At 44.1% G+C, this 20978-nt stretch overlaps 1 protein-coding gene across 4 annotated transcripts in view; it reads left to right on the top strand.

Moving 5' to 3' along the window:
- DLEC1 (DLEC1 cilia and flagella associated protein) overlaps positions 1–20978 on the top strand; it is a 139819-nt gene that overhangs the window by 115438 nt on the left and 3403 nt on the right. For all 4 annotated transcript variants that reach the window (XM_075587938.1, XM_075587939.1, XM_075587937.1 and 1 more), the window contains 7 exons: positions 176–337; positions 1802–1921; positions 2227–2321; positions 3312–3396; positions 4196–4390; positions 14885–15046; positions 15775–15928. In XM_075587938.1, coding sequence (XP_075444053.1) covers positions 176–337; positions 1802–1921; positions 2227–2321; positions 3312–3396; positions 4196–4390; positions 14885–15046; positions 15775–15928 — 973 coding nt within the window. The remainder of the gene's footprint in view (positions 1–175; positions 338–1801; positions 1922–2226; positions 2322–3311; positions 3397–4195; positions 4391–14884; positions 15047–15774; positions 15929–20978) is intronic.

Below are 20978 nucleotides of genomic sequence, written 5' to 3'. Positions count from 1 at the left end.
TTTTAGAGAAAAACACAGCAGCGCCCTTATAGTGCCAATAATCTGCATATAAACTTCCCCAGCTGATCTTTACAGTATAAGTTGTTTATGTTTTTTTTATTCATTTCATCACATTTCAGAAGTAATTACCAAAGCTGATATGAATCTGGTATACAGTACATTTTTTTCTTTTTAGTGCTTAGAATATCAGGAACAATTTGAAGATGTAAACAAAAGCGAAGAACACAGTCAAGATGAAATAACATCACCTCCAGGAAATAAATTGATTTCTGTCATTTTGAGAGCTCATGAGGGTGTTGCCTCTGATTACCCATACTGCATCACTCCCAGACAAACGGTGAGAGGCTTCTTAATCTCAAAATCCATTGTTTACTGCCTGTGGTGAGAAATGCTGTGGAAAATTGCGCAAATGTGTGTCACCGTGACAAACAGTATTATGCTGTACAAGAGGTTAGAAAAACGGTGAGACTTTGATTCACTTGAATGGGTCGAAAGGTGTCCCCAGGCGGCGGAAGGTGTCTTCTGACATAGCTCTGCTTACTAAATATAGGCCCAAATCTTCTTTAACACGCTCATTTTAAAGGTCATACACAGCTTTAGCTGTAAAATTCGCTCAGAGCACATTCTGTGATGATAAACCTCTTACCGCTGGTAAAGTAAAGAAGACTGGACTTCACTCCACTGGCCTTGTGTCAAATCAATAGTATGTTTATTGTTCAAACATATACGATGGAACATTTATTTATTTATTTATAAAAATGTTTTACCAGGAAGTAATACATTGAGTTACCTCTCGTTTTCAAGTATGTCCTGGGCATAAAGTTATAACAATACATGGTTACATTACAAAAACAGAGGTTATACAATCAATTCACAGACATTTGATGGACAGATAGAGTTGGAAAATTGGGTACATTGGATAAAAGGGCTGGTGAGTTTCCGATTGAAATAGAGAAGCTTTAACATCACTAAACATCAGCGATCGGCAACGAATGGCTCACACCTTCGCCTTTGTGGCGACAGAGATGTACACTGAAGGGGTTCAGATTGAATGCAGCTGTGGATTCAAAGTCCTTTGTCTTCCTGGCTCATTAACATTCCAGTGGGTGGAGTTGATGTTCCAAATAGTAAAAGCAGAAGTTAACCCCTAGCACGCTGGTTCTGTGCAGAGGGGAGCAGCTCTTGGGAAACGCAGATGTACACTGGACATACTAACATACTATTGATTTGACACCAGACCAGTGTACATATTATAGACATTTTTTGTGTGTGGTAAGCTGCATAGGTTATGGGACTTCCATAGGTGTGGCTTGGACGTGCCTTTGTCTAGAACGAGTAGAGGAACAAACGTTGGTACCTCCAAATGTAGCAAGCCTTAACGTCTGTCGCAGGAGACACGGTGGGGCGGGAGGTCCCATTCAAATGTCTGGACCCCCCGCAACACGGTCCTGGCAGACATTGTCCCCAGTGCCATGGACTTTTGCTTGTCCGTCTGCGGTGCCTGGGACAGCAAGTCTTACTACAGCCTTATTTTATACCCACAACATGTTGGAGGGTCTGTTTGAATTGTAATATCAGTCATTTGGACTCTTTTAGGCATTCTTTTCTATATTAATGTGCTTTCATTCAGATTTTTGTACTTGTAGTTGAGAAAGTCGTTAAATAAATAACACTACACTTCTAAAATGCAAAAAAAAAAGTGAGTCCCCAGTTTTGTAGCTTACTATTTATAATGATTTAATCCACTAAAGCGGTGCTCTGGTTTTCTGTTTGTTTCACATTTTCATGTATGTGTCCCCAGATTGTTCCTGCAGGGAGCAGTAACACAATCCATCTTTCCTTCACCCCTCTAATGCTGTCGGGGGTCATCAACAAAATACAATGCCGTGGATTCGCTTTAGGTTTTATGAGCTTGGATAAGGTATGTGCTGTTCTCTTTGCTTAATGATGGTTTTCATTCTATTCCTATCTCTACTCCTCCCATCTTTGAAGTGGTTAAATAAATACCCTCCTTGCATGACAGTCGGATAACTAAAGGAATGGAGGCACTCACAATATGTTTTTCGTGTTATTGTGTCACTGCTTGAGTGGGAACCTTCCTTTCAATGAGCAATGAGTGAGATTTATCACATCGCAGTGCACCCAATGAAAATGTCTTTGATAAGGAGTACATGCCCTACTAACTCCTGTGTGGATATTACATTCTCCTTTACATTGCCTCTTTAGATTGCACAAACGGTGCCTGGGAAGGTGCAGCGCCGGCAGGGATATGGGCTGGAGCCAATGAGAATAGAACTCCAAGCCTTTGTCAAGCCTGCTTTGTAAGTACAGACGTATACCTTTCTTTAGTGTTTCAACGTACTGCAGGTACCTGAAGCGCTTGATTAATTACAGTAGCTGGAGCACGAGTGTCCTACTCCAGGCCGCCAACAGGTCAGGTTTTAAGGATGTAAAGAAATAGAAAGGATTTGCACTCACCCTGTCTACTATAATTCAGATGGAGGTGCTATGATCCTGCATCTATACCGCTAGATGCATACAGCTATACAAAACCATGCTGAATCAGCAATCAAAAAGTAAATCAAAGAAAATGATAGACTTGCGTTTTCCTTTTGGTCTCACCGAGTATCTTCTTTGATGTATCAAAAAAAGCAGCAATACAGAAAAAGTATATCAGCACACACAGGGAAAGGAAATATAGCAGACGCACACCGCTATTAGTGCAAAATAGAGCCGCGTTTCAAGGCCTCCTGGCCCCTTCAACAAAAGGAAGACGGAAAGTCTATCATTTTCTTTGATTTATTTTTGAGTGCTGATCCAGTATGTTTTTTTTTAATTTTTTTAAATACAGGTTTTAAGGATATCCCTGCTTCAGCACAGGGGGCTCAATCAATGGCTCAGTCATTGACTGAGCTACCCCGTGCTGAAGCAGGGATAACCTTACAATCTGACCTGTTGGTGGCCCTTGAGGACTGGAGTTGGCCACCCCTAAGCTAGAGTATAAATAACATCAATTATATTGTAGACAATACTATTCCATATGCTGTGAAGCAATTTTGTTCTGAATGGGGCTGAAAACTTACCTGGCAAGGAGAGGACTGCACCACAGCATATTCAATAGGGTCCCATGTGTTTAATACCAGCGTGAAATCCTCCTGGAGCTGGCACAGTGATATCAGATGGAAGTTAGAAGTATTTATGTTTGAAACTCGATGGTCTCCAGCAGTAAAAGATGAATGGAAGGACTCATGCGATGAGCCAGGGAGATGGGATAATGTATGCAGTCCTAACGCACGGCTCACCCTTCTCAGGCTGACTGTAGAGGTAGAAGAGGATGAAGGCATGGTGTTTTATTCTGTGGCAAGCGACCTGATACCAGACAAGGCGGCTTCACAAGTGAGTATCCTCTTCCAATATTGGTTTTTCAACTGTAGGAGCATGGAAGAGAAAAGCAATACGTGTTTGGATGAGAACGATTCCGCTATTGACTAATTTCCTCTCTTTTACAGATGTGTAATGTAGTTGCAAAGAAAAAACCCCCCACACATTAATGGTATATTTTAGGAACAGTTTTATAGCCTTATCCTGTAACTGCAGAAGCTGAGCTTTGGGACGGTTTTAGACATTGGGGGTTAGAAAACAGCTCGAACGACTGCTTTGGCAGATATAGAACGAGGCCGTAGTCTTGATCATTTCTGACAATTACGTTTGTCTCTTGGCCATTTAAATATTCATGAAACCCCGCTCATGCTGGCTCCTTACTTACTGCAACATTATTGGAAGTGCTTAAGGCAGGAGTTCTCAACTCCAGTATTCAAGACCCCCCGCAACAGGTCAGGTTTCAAATATATCCCAGCTTCAGCACAGGTGGCTCAGTCTTTGACTGAGCCGCTGATTGGGCCACCTGTGCTGAAGCAGAGACTGAATGAACATGGGGGAGGGGTTGGGGACTGGAGTTGAGAACCCCGACCTTAAGGTATCACATAAAACATGGATATTATTTACTGAATAACTATATCATGTGTTTCAATATTAACTTATCAAAAGGAAGTTACTTTATTCACACTTGACTGTTACCAGGTCACCTTGCAAAATAATATAGTGCAACGAATGTGGTTAATTAATGTCATATAGAAACAACTGGGTTGCATTAAACGTGAATAGCAACATTTAAACTATTATGTTTCCATTATAGATTTTGACCGAGTTTGTAACTACACGAAACCTGAAGCTGAGAAACTCCACAGAGACACCTCTGTACTTCCGGCTGCTTTTGTCTAAGCCTTTTACTCTTTCTTCCATTGATCCAAATAAGAGCGTCGCGACATCCCACAGTGACCGTGAAGAGCAGGGGACACAGATGGTACTTCAACCACAGCAAAACTCACTGGTACGAGAAAGTCTCTTACTGTACATGAGAAACCAGGCATGGGGCATTACCGAGCATGGGGCATTGCTGGGCAGGTGGCATTTCTAGGCATGTGGGATTGCTGGGCATGTGGCATTGCTGGGCATGGGGCATTTCCAGGCATGTGGCATTACCAGGCAGCATGCACCATTTAGCAACACCCACATTCACTAATCTCTGTTAGCCTACATAATATGGCGCTAAATTAACGCCTATTAATAACTGCGTCTTTACCCAGAATTCACTAGTTAGCGTTATGTTTAATGGCCGTTGGTATTAACAAGACATTAATTAGGCTAAAAAGATGCACAACCCCAATTAATTAAGCTTTGTTAACATAACAATATTTAATTAATACAGAGAGCGAGAGTTGTGGAGTATAGGTGACTCTATTTGGGCAAACTACTACTGGAAATAGTTATTGCTCCTTCTCCAGCTCTCTCTCCTACTCTAACTCCCTCTCTCTCTCCCCTTCTCACCCCCCACCACCCCAGCAAAAGCGCTATTTCAGTGTCTGGATAGGAGTAACGTCACAGTATTTAAAGATAACACAGCGTTATCCAGAAATAAGGTGATGTTAAGTCTACGCCAATGAGATCAAGTGCTGACATTATTTTTGCTTTTAACTCAGAAAATAATGTCCGTTCTTGTTTTAGGTAACATGTTATTTGCCCGGATTTAACGGAACTTAGTCAATCTTAATGTCATTTCAGCCGTGGAAGTTGGAGGGGCTGAGCTGTAATTCGCACACTTCCCTTCCTCATGCATTGCAGGCCAGTCTGGGAGAGGATGGGTTAAAAAAGTATTGCATAAAACTATAATATTTGGCACATTTGTGCCACACAGTGTTGAGCCTGAGCTGGGCGCTGGACTGCATTGTGCATTGAGCGTTTGGTGAGTGAATTGAATACCACATTCAATTCCTCCATTTATGTGCATTAGACACCTGGCAGGTGTCTCTGTCAGATTACTATCAAAAGCCATTATTATTCCTGCCCCGTATTTTCATTTTTATAATAAACAGAAGAATAGACATTCCAGAAATGTGAATTAAATATTAACACATCCAACCAAATCACAAAAATATATTTATTGTTTGTAGAAAGTCACTCTGTACATGGATAGTGAGAGGTGCTGGTTATAATAAACCTTTATTAGGTGGAAGATGTTTTATACAAAGCACAAGTACAGGTGTAGAAAACCTTACAATACCTACTATTATTTCTTTATTATGTGGACAACCCATTTTTCTTTTAAATTACACAACATACAATGGATTGGATACACCAAAGTCAGTTAAATTGGATTTAATATCGCACCCACTAAAAAAAAACCAATTACGATTGTTATTACAGTAAAAAAAAATGTTTTACTCTTTTTATTAGTTTTTTAAATAACACGGAAAAATATAAATACAATAATTCCTGGAAAAAAACTGAAAGGGTCCTATATTTCCTCTTACAAGTTTTTTGTTATTAAGATATTTAAATTACTTTTTTGGATTGATCTTACTTTCTATTGCAATCCTATTTTCATTTTTGCTAATTTGATGGCCCTTTTTCAACTTTTGTTACATTGCCTCCGTCCCTTCTGACTTTAAGACTCTAAATTCCTGCCTATTCTTTTCTGTTTCCTCCCCTACCTGTTTATTTAGCCACATTGGTTTGGACTTATTTATTTTATATTTATTAACCAATGGTAACACTGATGTGTGCTTTTCTAGCAATGTTTTAAAGACTGCTCATTTATCTTCCACATTTTCCCTGCAAAAACATCATCCCAATTTATTCCTTGTAGATTAGTCCTTGGTTTATTAAAATCTGCCTTCCTAAAGTTGAAAGTCCTGTTGAACCCATGTAAAATGGTTTTTGATCATGTATTTCTAATGAGACCATGTTATGATCACTGTTTCTCAAATTGTAATATTTGTTATTACTTCTACATTGTTTGATATTACCAAATCCAGTATTGCCCCTCTCCTGATTGGTTCCTCAATAATTTGTGTCATGTACCGTAATTATTTCACCTATTCATGTACCGTAATTGTCTTTAAGAAACCCCAAAAACCTGTTTCCTTTGGTTGTAATGCTAATCTCATTGCCCCAGTCTATGTCTGGATAATTAAAATCCCCCATTATGCAAACATGACCCAGTTTTCATGCCTTCTCCATTTGCAAAAGTATTTTAGCTTCCTCTATCTCACAGATATTTGGTGGTTTATAGCAGGGGTGTGCAAAGTGGGGGGCTCGCCCCCTGAGATTTTCTGGGGTGGCGCAGCCATTACAGAGGGATCGCATGAGGCCTCTGTAAAACTCCCTGACCTGACTTACCTTACCATCCCGCGAGGTGTCGTCATGGCAACCCGGCGTCAAAGGACGCAGCTGGGTCACGTGACCCCGCAGCGTCATTTGACGCTGGAGCCATGCAGGAGTGGTGGCGCAAGCAGGGGGAGACCAGGCAGGGGGGGTGCAGTACGAAAACTTTGCGCACCGGCGGTTTATAGCATATCCCTAAAAACATTGTATTTCTTCTTTTACCTCCACTGCTAATTTCTATCCACCACCTCCTCGTTTCTGCCGAAAAAGGGAATAACTCTCTAAATTAACTGCACAGTCATGAGTTTCATACCACCATGTTTTAGTAATGCCTGTTTTGGGCGTTAACAAAAACTCCTGTGATGTGACATTTGACAGTCACATGGTACATCCACCAATGCTATCTGTGGATGTTTCATGTAATCAGCCATCAATTTGTTTGTGAATGACCTCTCAACCAACATTGATGACATCACATGGTACATCAACTGTTTGGTTGATGTACCATCTGATGCCTTTCCTTTTTTGGGTACTGTGACGTCACCTTAAAGGGACTGGGTCACAGCTAGTTGATCCGTGGAATACTAAGGGGTTAATATATACTGTAAGGTATTTTAATAACTATTTTGTCATCTAGTTCAGGTTAGTTTAGCTTATCTGGTCTATGTGTATAATGGTCAGTATTTTGGCCACTATATACATAGGAAAGACAGGGCGAACGCCAGCTTGGACTAGGTGATAAATTTGCAGTATTTTGGTCATTCATCCCGTTCCCAAAAATATTGGAAGTTGATGTATATCAGTTTGTGTCTAAAACTGCTGCATTAGGCCAGTTTTTTTACAACATTGATGTAATGCACAATAAAAATAAGGCACTTTTTGGTCCGCTTATGTGGCATTTTTTATTTTTTTTCAACCAAAAATGTTTTTATTGAGTGTATGGTACATTCATAACAATATCTGCCAACCCAATGTCATACATAAAGGTAACCACGTCCACTCTTATTGTAAGTGAACCAAAACTGACGTACTGGGGAGACGCACTGACGAACAAGACCATAGATGGGGACACAGAGGAGAAGGGGGAGGGGAATGGTGCAGCAGTCTCAAAAAGTTTTCGGTTCTCCGGAGAGTCGCGGGGTGCACCCACCGTTGTTGTCCCCAGGGATGAGGTTTCGATCTAAGGTTCCCGACCTTCATCTGCCAATAGCTCTATGTTAGGGCTATCCATCCAAACCCTCTACCCGTCCGGCCTAGCGTCATGTCCCGTTTGGTTAGTTTGTATACGTCCATCTACTGTCTCCCAGCATCAGAGGAGAATGCGTCAATGACTATTAAAGCAGTATATTGGAGGCACTGACCCCTGGGATATCCATTTGGGCCAGCCAAGGCGCCCAAACTTTTAGAAAATTTGTGCCGGTGTCATTAACCAGACTCGTTAACTGCTCCATCCGGCAGACATACCAGATTCTATTCCTGATTTGTGGGATATTGGGTATCTCGGGCTGCTTCCACAATGCTGCGATTTCGCACCTCAGGGCGGTTGCAAAATGTGCAATTAATTTGTGCGCCGATCTGTTTAGCCTCGGGGTGCGTCTGGCCAGCAGGAACAACCAGGGTCTAAAGGGACCGTGCGACCGAGAATTCTCTGAAGCCAATTCCTGATGTCTTCCCAGATTGGGATTATCTTGGGGCTACCCCACAGCATGTGCAGCAAGTCTGCCTGTTCCCCACATTGTTTAGGACACAATGGGGGGTAATCTCTGACAAACTTAGATAATCGTAGTGGGGTCAGGTACCATCTCATCAGGACTTTATACGCATTCTCCTTTAATGTGGTGCATATAGAACTCTTGGATGCCGCTGTAACAATATGGTCCCAGTCCTCGTCCTCTAATGTCGCCCCTAAGTCCCTCTCCCAAACTGGTCCTGTAACTCAGTACTACGTCCTCGTCTGTCGCTGGGCAGACCACCTCTCTGTATATACCAGAGATAAGTCCCCTGGTATCTGTCCCTCTGGAGCAGAGCTGTTCGAAATTAGTTCGCCTGGGGCAGTTTGGGAATTTAGAATAGAATGCTCTTAACTGGAGGTATCTAAAGAATTCTGAATTTGGTACTGATTTTTCAGATTTAATTTGCTCAAAAGATTTTATTGATATTCGTCCCTCCAGGTGTAATAGCCGAGTGTAGCTTTTCTGTCTCCAAATTATGAAGTCTTTACTTTGTAGGCCCGGAGCGAAATCAGGGTTTCCCAAAATCGGGGTCATCAAGGAGTGTTGCTGTGTAAGGGCAAATCTATATCTGCTCTTGTCCCATACTGTTAACGAGCTGCTGACCGCGGAGAGCGGGTTACTTATGGTTTTAGGCACCATGTTTGGTAGCCATATTAAGTCCTGTACTGCCACCGGGGCACAGCAGTCTGACTCCAGTTCCACCCAGCGCTTTAGCCTCGGGTGGGTGTGCCACTGGGTAATTTGGGATAATTGGGCCCCTCTGAAATACGATAACAAGCAAGGTACCACTAACCCTCCTCTTGTTGTGGGCCGAATAAGTGTGCTAGTTTTAATGCGGGGCGTTTTATTACCCCAGACGAATTTCACCATTGCAGACTGCAGCCGGAGGATGTCTTCCCTGATTATAGGGATCGGTAGGGTCTGAAATAGGTACAGAATTCTGGGGAGGAGATTCATTTTGAGAGTCTGGATTCTGCCGATCCAGGATATACTGTACCCTGCCCACTTCCTGAGATCCTCCTTCAGAGTCCGTATCAGTCTGGGATAATTTGCTTTATAAAGGGTGCCAAATTGCTTCGTGATATTTACCCCAAGGTATTTAATGGAGGAGGTTTGCCATTTAAAGTTACAGTTCATCGTGATCAATTTTTCAGTGACTTTAGGTAGGTTTATATTGAGGGCTTCTGACTTTGCCTGATTAATTTTGAACCCCAATATCGCATTGAATTCCCCTAATATATTGAAGACATTTGGCAGAGAGGTGAGGGGCTGTGATATTGTTAATATCACGTCATCAGCATACAGGGCTACTTTATGCGGCTGCTCTCCAATTTGGATTCCTGTTATATTTGGGCTGAGGCGAATATGTGCCGCAAGGGGCTTAATGCATAGCGCAAAGAGAAGGGGAGATAGAGGGCATCCTTGTCTGGTGCCGCTCTTTATCAGGAATTCCCCCGATGGGAAGCCCTGGTGCCTGACCTTCGCCGTCGGTCCCTGGTACAGAGCGAGAATCACCTCCAACATTCTCCCACCCAGGCCGAACTCCCCAAGCGTCTCCCTCAAGTAGGGCCAAATCGATTCTATCGAATGCTTTCTCTGCGTCTAGACTAAGCACCATAGACGGTATATGTTTCTTTTGTGCCAAATCGATTAAATCTATGATCCGTCTAGTGTTATCCGACGCCTGTCTCCCACATATGAACCCTACCTGATCGGGGTGGATCAACCTCGGCAACACCTGGTTAAGGCGGTTAGCCAGTAATTTGGAAAAAAAATTTGTGTCTGAATTAATCAGTGAGATGGGTCTATAGCTTTTACAATCCGCTGGGTCTTTCCCCTGTTTGTGGATCACAGAGATAGACGCTTGGAGCATCGAGCCCGGGGTGGGGGCACCGTCCATGAATGAGTTACACAGCTTTAGAAGGTGAGGAGCTAGAAGATTACGGAATTTTTTTATAATATAGATTGGAAAAGCCATCCGGGCCGGGGGCTTTGGATGCTTTCAGTGATTTCATTACCTCCAGAAGCGCCTCTATAGTGAAGTCTGCCTGTAGTGCGTCCCTCTCCTCTCTGGTCAATTTAGGTAGCTGGGCCTCTTTTAAGAATGTCTTCAGGTGAGCTTGCGTGGTTGTATTGTGGACCACTTTCGCTCCATCATATAGGGTCTCATAGTATGATTTGAATTCTTCTACTATTAATTTAGGGTCAGAAGTGAGATTCCCTTGCGCTGTCCGGATTGACTGAATTTGGGAGACTTGATTTCTGTCTCTAAGCTTATTGGCAAGTAGGGTATCTGGCTTGTTCGCCTTTTCATAAAATTTCCGCTTAGACCATGACAGCTCCTTCTCAGCACGGGAGGCCAACAGTAAATTTAGTTTAGTTTTGGTGTCTAACAACTCCTTAAGGGTCGTTGCATTTTTGTTATCTTTGTGAAGGGTTGACAGGACCGTCAATTCTGTTTTCAATTGAGTAATTGTTTTGTCCTTTTCCCTCTTCCGCTTACTTGCGATCCCTATGAGCTCTCCTCTCAGAGTTGCCTTATGGGCTTCCCAAGGGGTGGACTGTGAAACCACACTTCCCGTGTTCTCCTGAAAGTAAACCCTGATTCTATCCCTCACTGTTTGTGAGATTTCGGGGATTTTTAACAATAACTCATTAAGTTTCCAGTTCGCTCCTGGTCTGTCAAGACTGAATTCTGTGCACCGCAGCTCAATCGGCGCATGATCCGACAACAAAATATCGTGGATTCCCGAGTGGGAGATCTGAGAAACCATTCTGCTAGACACAAAGAGGTAGTCAATCCTACTGTATCTGTCGTGTGGGTGAGAGTAAAATTTAAAACCCTTTTCATTGTGATGTTGCTCGCGCCAAACATCTAAAAGATTATTGGTTCTCAGTCCTCTGTTCCAAGTTGTTCTAACTTTTGACCGGCTGTGGCCGCCTGGGGTACATCTATCTAACAGTGGGTCAAGAGTCTGATTAAAGTTCCCCCCGAGGACAACACTCCCTTGTGCTAGTTTTCTGAGTACGGAGAAAAATCTCTCCAGGAAAGCCTCTGCGTTGTCGCTCGGGGCGTATATATTTGCAATTGTGATAGGTTGACCCCATATTTCCCCTATAACAATCAAGAATCGTCCTTCTTGTCTTTTTTGATGGTTTGTACTGTTAGTGGCAGTCGGTTGTGAAATAGTATAGCTACACCTCGCTTTTTCTTGCTAGCAGAGGCCGAGAACCATGTTTTATATTTGTAGTCAATGTACTTCGGGGAGCTAGTTTTAGAGAAATATGTCTCCTGTAACATAAGGATGTCAGGGTCAGCCTTTTTATAGTCCGTCATGGCTAGTTTTCTCTTCCCTGGGCTATTAAAGCCTTTCACATTGTGTGCAAGGATTACAATTTCTCTACCCATGTGTGGATACCCAAACCTCTTTTTGTCCGTTGGCTCTCTGGGTCTTCTGTGTGCGTGGGTACCCCCTGCGCGAGGGTCTCTTCCCCAAACTTCGGCTCATTCTTTCCGTATTTCTTGACTGCAACAAGGGGACACAAAGGGATACACACATCACAACACATGAAAAAACCTTTAATGAACGTCCGGCGCATGGGCAAAATCCATCTCCCCCAATCGCCTTCTCTGCCCCTCCTGGGCGTTCAGCCTGGGCGGAGTCCGGGATGGCCCTCCCTCCCCCTCTACCGCCCCTCATGGCTGGTCCAGTGGGGACTTTCATGAGCCACATAAAGGGTTTCCCCCCTGTGCCCATGTGGAGACCCATGCTCAAGGCAGCTGCGGAGGGCAGCACCCTCCCCCCCCCCCTCTTTCACCTGAGCTAATCAGTACTGTAAATCAACTCTTCATTAGTATTACTTCTAACCTTAAACTTTAAACTGTTAACGTGCAAATGATCGACTTCCCTTGACCCTCTCTCTTCCTACCCTTCTCTGCTGTGCTCCTAAGCTTCTGTGCTGGGATGCCCCGCTGCTAGTAGGCCTTATATTACACTGCTCTTTTTATGCTTGTACACTCTTGGGAGCACTCTTGTGTCTAGCTATGTTTTATGATAGTATCCATGTCCCGGTGCGCCCTTCTCCGGTGCGGGGCTCATAGGGGGGGTAGCTACCTCTATTGATAACTCTCTTGACTCTCCATCTTATGTTACGTTTGCCTCTCCTTCCCCTCCCCCTACTTCTTCCTCTTATCTTTTCCCTCTACGCCTCTTTCCCCGCCCTCTTGGCCCTTGTCTGGGACCCCTGGGGCCTCCTCGTTATGTCCCTCCGCTGTATCTTGGGCTCTGAGCTGTATACTTCCGGTTGCGCCAAGCGAACTGCCTCTTCTCGCGTGAACCCGGAAGCTCACGTCGCCTCCTGCTGACGTCTCACGGATCTGCCTCCATGCCCCCTCCAAGATGGCGGCCGCTCCATTTCCTGTGACGTCCTTCCGGGGGACGCCATTTTCCCTGTCAGAGCCCGCGAAAGAGGACGTCCTCCCCCCCTGCTCTCCTGCCGGGGTAAGCTCCACTTCCGTGATGGTGCCATGCGGTCTTACTGTTCCAGCAGCGCCATCTTGGCTGTTGTGCGTTCCACTGACGGCCGCCATTCCATCAACAGGTAAGAGTTTATAGTTGTGAATTTTGTTTTTTCTCCTTCTAAAGGTTATCATGGGCTCCTTCGGTTCAAGGCTCGTGTGGGGGTTCGATCTTTCGACACAGAGTTAGGTAGCATCTGGGGATTTCGGCTCCGGGAGGTCCTTTATGGAATTGACGATACATTGCCCCAAAACCCGGGTAAACCATAACCCAACAAACTCGCTTCCAGCATGTAGGTACTAGCGTACAATTCAGATCCCTTCCGGAACTGCAGGATCACGGCTGGATTTGGACGGGTCGGCTGTCCTCCATTCTGTCTCCTCCGGTTTGTCTCTCCTGGGGCTTTTTGCTGGGCCCTCTTTCACCCCGAGTTTATTCAGAAAGTCCTCGCTCTCCTCAATCTCTTTCATAGAGATGGCCTTCCCGTTTTTTATGACCAACAGGCCAAACGGGAAGGTCCATCTGTAGCGTATTGCCCGGTCCCTTAACGTCTTGGTGACGGGCTGCAGCTTCCTTCTCCTAGCCAGGTTGACCAAGGAGAGGTCCTGGAACAGCTGCATCGTGGTTTCTTCAAACCGGCAGGAGCCCTCAGATTTTGTTTTGTGGTAGACCGCGTCCCTGGTCTTGAAATAGTGCGGCCTGGCGATGACATCGCGCGGCTGCTCCGTTGCTGCGGGACGGCTTCTGAGGGCTCTGTGACACCGGTCCATTGCTAGTTCGGCTTCTGGGAGGTCCGGGAGCAGTGTCGCTAGCCACCGGAGACAAACCCCTCCACGTCCGTGATGGCCTCAGGGATGCCACAGACTCTGATGTTGTTGCGGCGATCCCTGTTTTCCGCATCTTCTTGTCTGTCCGTTATTTCGTTTATTTGGGCCTGCATATACGCTGCCCTTTTATCTGCCTTTTTTATTTGCTTTGAGGTGGTCACCATCTTGTCTTCTAGGGCCCCAGTTCTTTCCCCTAGGCCTTGTACCTCTTTCTTCAAGTCCTGCATCTCGACATCGATCAATGCCTTCATGTCTTGATACAGCCGATCGAAATCGCACCGGCGGACTGGCAGCTGTGCCGGCTCTTCTGGGGGGTCCTCCTCTCGTTCCGAGTCCGAGCCCGCTGTTGATTCCGGCGCCATTTCTGCTCCGTGAATTGGGTCTACCGAGGTATTTACGGAGGTCTCCCTCCTTCTTCTTTCTGGGGTTCAGCGGGGCCATCTCAGGGGTTGCCGCTGTACTTCTGTGTTATTTTATGCGTTTATTTGAAAATTGTTTGCCGTTATTTTACTGTTTTAGTGGAGGTGGGGGACGGAGCTCAAATCTTATGCTGCCATCCACCTCAACCTCGCGCATGCGCCTCCTTATGTGGCATTTTGAGGTTGCCGCAGCTTGATGTATCCAGCTCAATATTTAATTTTATTATAATTAATGTAATAGGAATTATTATTTCTATTGTTCTGTACTTTAAGGGCAGATATAAGAAAGGAAAATTGCCAATTGAAAGTGGATAAGCTAAAGTGATACTTAGATTGTAAGCTCTTCAGGGCAGGGACTCCTTTTCCTACTGTTTTATTGTTTGAAGCGCTTGTTGTGTGATAATATTATGTCATGTGTATTACTGCTGTCAAGTGCGAGGTACCTGGATGGCGCTATATAAATACATACATACATACATACATACGCCCAAGATCACACTGAGATAGAAGTGTATTGTAGCTGGGGGATGTTTGCTACCCTATTCCTGTGGAACCTATAGGTACACACCTCCTCCCACACTGAGACCATCTGTCTTATTTAGACTATGGGCCCAGCAAAAATAATACAAATTATTGTGATTAAGTATGATTTCATTCTGCAGGTTAAAGTGTCATTCTGCACTACGCTGGAATTGTTGACCTATCAGAATCTCCCAGCCGACCAGATGTTGCCTGGAGTTCAGCTGCTGCAGGCTGAGAGTGGAGAAAAGAAACTGCAATTTGATCAGCAACTAGTTATTGAGTACAGTAACAAAAGTGCCCAGGTAAGTACAGTAGGAAAGGGATGGACTGTGGTCATGATTATAATTCTGCATATAAAAGGAGATTAGCTAGCAGCCAACATAGACACGTTGTGTAAACATGATGGGGACTAAGTATGAGCTCCCAGACTGAGGGCCATGTTTACCAAGCAGTGCTTTTCCACAAGGTGCCTCCTAGCATTAGAAGACACCGTATGGCTTATTTACATCTACTCCTCAAGTGTAGGTATCTGTTTTTGTACCCTTCGTTCCACTGCCAAATAGTGATAGGAAACATTTGCCTAGATTTACTAAAACGGATCATAGAAAATATTGATTGTCATGTAAAAACAGGAACGTGCAAAACTATTCCTGACAAAATGAGGCATTTACAAGCATTACTATATTCAAAACTGGAGTGCTAGGAATAAACTTCTTTTCATAGGGATGTTACACATTACCAGAGGAACTACTGGCTCATCATGTGTGACACATACTGTATAAAAGGGGCATAAGCTTAGCGCCATAACAATAACATGCACAGCAATGCATTTCAGGTTCTGCTAACATCAAGGAGCATAAAATAAATACAATGCAAAATACCCACTTCAAGAACCATATTAATACACACACACTGGCCAGCATGTGAATGTCCCATTTCGATGAGATGTGGGTGGGAATGAGAGAGCTCTCTTATTGGAAGGAAATGTTTCTTGATTGTTGACGTTACCTCTTTGTTCCTATCTGTGCAGCAAGTCCCCCTGTGTGCATACCTCACAGTGCCAGTGTTACAGCTGTCTGGGGAAGTGGCTGACTTTGGCACTTGCTTTGTTGGACAAACCAGGACACAAGAGGTCTACCTGTTGAATAAAAGCGGATCGAAAAGTTACTGGACTGCTTTGTTGGGTAAATATATATTCCAGCAAGACTATTTAACCCTGTCGCCGCCTGAGGGGCCTGCAGTGCATTCCAAAGCAATCTATTGCAGGTCTCTCTGTCAGCAAATAGGTAATGCCGTCCTTTCCTCTAGGAATAGACACAATTATTTTGTTGGGCTAACACAAAGCACATGTAGCCAGGTACCCCTTGGGCTACTAATCTTTCCTACCTAACACATACGTCCTGCTACCAGCGCAGGCAGTGTTAATCTCTGCCCTACTGCAGTAAACAACTCTCCTAATAGTTACAGGGGAGGTGGGCCAAGGCCGAGGCACTGCCCATAATAGGGGCGTCGACCTGGGACCCTCCCCTGGTAACAAAAAGGGTCTGCAGCTCCAAATGTAGGTTCTCTTTCTCTGTCTCTCTCACTCCTGAGGGAGAGAGGTGTGTTCTATCCTTTCCCCCTCCAGGGTTGAGGAGTGCTATTCTGTCCCGAACCAGGGACCCAGTGTCAGGCCTTCCCTCCCGCAGGGGAGTGGAAGCTGCTACCACATGCTCCACCAGGGTGAGAGATGAGGAGAGACTCTTGGAGCCTCAAGCTCCAGGACTTGGCTCCAGAGACACAGAGAAGTATGCTGTATGGTGTCAGTGTGCTGTGCTGATGTACAGTATGCTGTACACAGAATAAAGACCACCGTGGTGTTTTACTCCCGTCTGAAGCAGCAGTCTTTCAGGGGAGGGAAAGAGGTTTTCTGGCAGGGACTGCACCTATCTATGATAGGCCCTGTTGGAATGGAGGCGCTGCACCAAGATGAGAGTGGGGATAGACAGGACTGGCTTTTGGATCTGTAGCTAACACCAGCGGACACTCCGTATTTTGTAAGCCTAACAGGTGAGCAGCACTGCACCGGTAACTAGAACCGGATCTCCCTTAGGGTGGGAGAAAAGGGGTTACACACATATAAAAGTTTCTTTGTCTTTACAGAATCACTTTGTTTCTCTCTTAGAAAAAAAAGCACAAGTGCGCACCAAGGTAAGAGTTTCATACTCCTAATAGAAATACCTTGTGCGTTCTGCGAACCGTACTTTATAGCATAGAACAAAACAGGTACAGCCTGTGCCCCAACATTGTCATTTTCTTTATACAGTATAAAGCCTTCTCTTCCTAAACCATAGATCATCGAACACCGTGACACTATATAGGATCCTGTCAATTTGCTCCGTATCATATGCAAGAAATGTGCTATTCATGGTTCTTCCATATGACACTAACACAACAAAAGAGAATAAGATCAATGACTTAGATTAGCACATTTGAGTACATATGGCCCATAGGGGGCGTATTCATTATCCGTTTCAGTGCCGGAGGTCCGGCAGTCTGGCATTTATAGCCATATAATTGCTTAAAAAGTAATCACATGGCCACCACCGGCTGACGGAAATGGAAGCGGGGGAGGTGTTTCACTCCTGTTTCAGTTGGGCCGACCGCTCAGCCCCTGGAAAACGAGCCCTTCACCACGATGTACCTGGTACACTATACGGCTATTGGTATGTCCCGGGACCCATGAAGTACCATACGTCATAAGGGTAATGAAAGGGTTAAATTGCGAGAATTTACTTTTTCAGCGGAAAATGACATTATTCGCCTGGAAAGTAATCTCACTACATTCATTAAAGACTGTATGGAAGCCCAAAACAAGAGAAAGACAGAGATGCTGTTAAATTAATTCCTCTCTTTATAGATCACCAACACTAAACTATTTTAACTCATGGGAATATGTACTCATATAAGAATTATATATGCAAGAAAAAAAGATATGTATGTATACATACATACATACATACATATTGCAAAAGCAATAAAATCCATGAAGAATGGGAAGGCCCCCAGGGAACCTGGAATTACGACTGAAATCTTGAAAGAAGCTGGGGAAGAAGTAGAAACAATCCTTGCAAAACTCTTTACATGCTGCGTGAAGAACAGAAAAATTCCAGAACAATGGAATAATGCCAAAGTTATCCTCATCCACAAGAAAGAAGACAGAGAAAGCCTCAAGACCAATAGAACAATCCGTTTCCAATCACCTTCAAGATTTTTACAAAGTTACTCACTAATCGGATGCAACAGACCCTGGACTTTGCCCGGGCTAGAGAACAAGCGGGATTTTGCAGCGGATACAACACAATGGACAACATCCAACTCGTACAAGAGGGGATTTCCCGAAGTAATGAATACGAACTACCACTCATTTTAGGATTTGTAGATTACAAAAAAAGCATTTGATCCTGTCTACACCTCAGCGGTCATAGATGCACCAAGACGACAAAGTATTGAGGAAGCATATATTGCTATTATAAGGATCATTTATGATAATGCCACATCATTCATTAGATTACATGAAGATACAAGCAAGATAAGGATCAGCGAGGGAGTGCGACAAGGAGACACCATGTCACCAATGCTTTTCAGTGCAACACTTGAAGAATTGCTCAAGACATTAGATTTTGATTTCTTTTTCTTCTCAATCAAAGGTGAATATTTGAATCATACGATTTGCAGATGACATTGTTATTTTTGCCACAAGTCTAGAAGACCTCAATCAACAAATTGGATAACCTGCCGAAGCAAATAAGAATGTGAGCCTCCGTATGCATATAAGACCAAAGTGATGTTCAACAAATGTGTCAATGTGCGAAGATTTAAATAAATAGAATAGAACTAGAAGACGTCGAAGACTATCTACCTTGGCCGGCAAATAACAATGGATGGGAACCTTTTGAATTAAATCAATAGGAGAAGGAAGATGGAATGGAGCATTTGGAAGAAACAAGACAATATTTCAAGGGAACCTTCCACGGTGGCTCAAGAGGAAAGTTTTTCGACCAGTGTATTCTGCCTGTGCTCACGTACAGACGTGAAAACTTTTACCCATAATGCAAAGATAGTTCAGAAGTTTCAGACAACACATAGAAGTAGGGAGACCTGTATGATAAGTATTAACCAAAGAGACAGGAAAAATAATGAATGGGTTCGAAACCAAACAAATGTCTGTGACATCATCACAAGGGTGAAGAAATTAAAATGGCGGTGGGCAGGACATATCGCAAGAAGAAACTACTATTGTTGGACAAAGATGGTACTCGACTGGATTCCGAAAGAGATTAAAAGACAAAGACGACGACCAAAAGTAAGATGGGAAGATGAAATCAGAAAATATATTGGAGTAACATGAAGAACAGAGGCTTGCAACCGCAATACCTGGAAGATTATTGGGGAGGCCAGAAGTGGATCGACAAGGGCTCAAGATGATGTACAGTATGGGCAAAGAAAGATGCAAATGTTTATGTGATTATATTTGACCACTAGTTGAATAGATTATCAAATGTTAATGGTATGTAAAGAAAGAGGGACATTCATTTAATACAGGTTCTCTCTCTCTTTTACAATACTTCTAATGCAAAAAGTGCATGCGAATATTATATTATTTGTAGGCTACTTAGTGTCAACCACAAAAAAAGACTTGTGCTTCTCAATACATACAGTATTATTATTTGTGAAGCACCAACATATTCCCCAGAGCGGTACAATGGGGATACAGAGTTAAGTACAGTATATTACATAAACAGTTACATACAGGTGAGCACAAACAGATACAGAGAGGTAATGAGGGCCCTGCTCGTGAGAGATTATATCTAGAGGGAATGAGGAACAGTGTTGAAACAGGAAGGTAAGGTGGCTGCTTATTGTACGATAAGGTGCGGCTCAGGTTATGGGTGTTACATAGGAGTCTATTTATTAAACCGCAATGATGGAGTTTCCCTGTGAGAACGGGCAATATCGCACAGAAATACTTCTAGCCATACTCATTATGCAGTTCTTGCATGTCCAAACCTTGCCATAATGCCATTTGCGCGATAAGCAAATTGGTCATGTAAATATCACAAAATGATATATTCACGGGCTAGTAAGGTGCAGGAATGCATATCGTCCAGAAAGGGGCAGTAATCTCGCCGCTCCAAGGTAGGCAAATTTGGATTTGAAGGAGAGCGGCAAATGATGGTAGGGGAGAGACTAACCTGTACTCTACGTTTCACTTTACAACGAATGGCATATCCAACGCTTTACAATGCAACCCTATGGGCTGTTTTTCGACGCCGTAATGCGTTATCCGACACCTGAATGCGTTATCCAACGCTCCCCGCCACTGATTAACATGGGACTCACTTTACAACGGTTTCACTATCCAACACTGCTTCCAGAACGGAACTGAGGACTGCCTGTATAGTGTAAACCAAATGGGCCCACTCTTAAATTGATTGGTCTCTCTCCCAAAAAGTTGAATTGTGATATTTTTCTGCGTATATAATCTGATTGCGTTTTCGGATGATTTTGCATTCGCAACATCAAAGTTGAATCAATAGGCTTCATAACATCTCAAGCGATTGTTAGATTAAAGATCTCTGTAATAAAAAAAAAATAAGAAACTGTACAAAACTTACTGTGTCATTTCCAAGGACTGGAGAGCTACTGTTCAAAGAGCACAATATCGTTCCAAATGCTTTCAAGTCCCTTGTTTGAGTTAGGTCGCGTCCATAGTCGGTGCGACATCGCGTGCGGTGCAAACAAAAGGCCGTACCTCAATGAGGGTTTTTATTTTGTCACGCATGACGGCCGGGTCACGTGTGCGGTTCAGCCAATGAGGGTGAACCCCTCACGTGATGTCACGGCCTCGCCTCCCCATCGCGCACATCATATGAATCATACAGGCCACTGATCGTTTCTCGTACAGGCATGCACGACGCCATGCGCTCCGTTGCGCCCGCCTACACTATCCGAGGCCTCAGACTGCGGCCAGGCAGGGAGCGAGCGCGTTGGTGCTGCAAGCAGCTAAGCGTTGCGCAAGCGCTCCCTCACGCTGACCACACACATTGCAGCAATGTGTTTCATTGCGGCTGCTTGGCGTCACCCTGGCCGAAGCATTAGGCCTCATCCAGGGTGGAAACAGGCGTGCTGGCGCTGCGTCCTGCTTGGCTGGGAGATTTCTGGCTGGCTAGGTGTGCGCGCGTCTGGGGGCGC

The sequence above is a fragment of the Ascaphus truei genome, chromosome 2 (assembly GCF_040206685.1).
Source record: "Ascaphus truei isolate aAscTru1 chromosome 2, aAscTru1.hap1, whole genome shotgun sequence".
Lineage (NCBI taxonomy): Eukaryota > Metazoa > Chordata > Amphibia > Anura > Ascaphidae > Ascaphus > Ascaphus truei.
The sequence above is the reverse complement of the archived record's forward strand: the minus strand, read 5'-3'. Positions and strand labels throughout refer to the sequence as shown.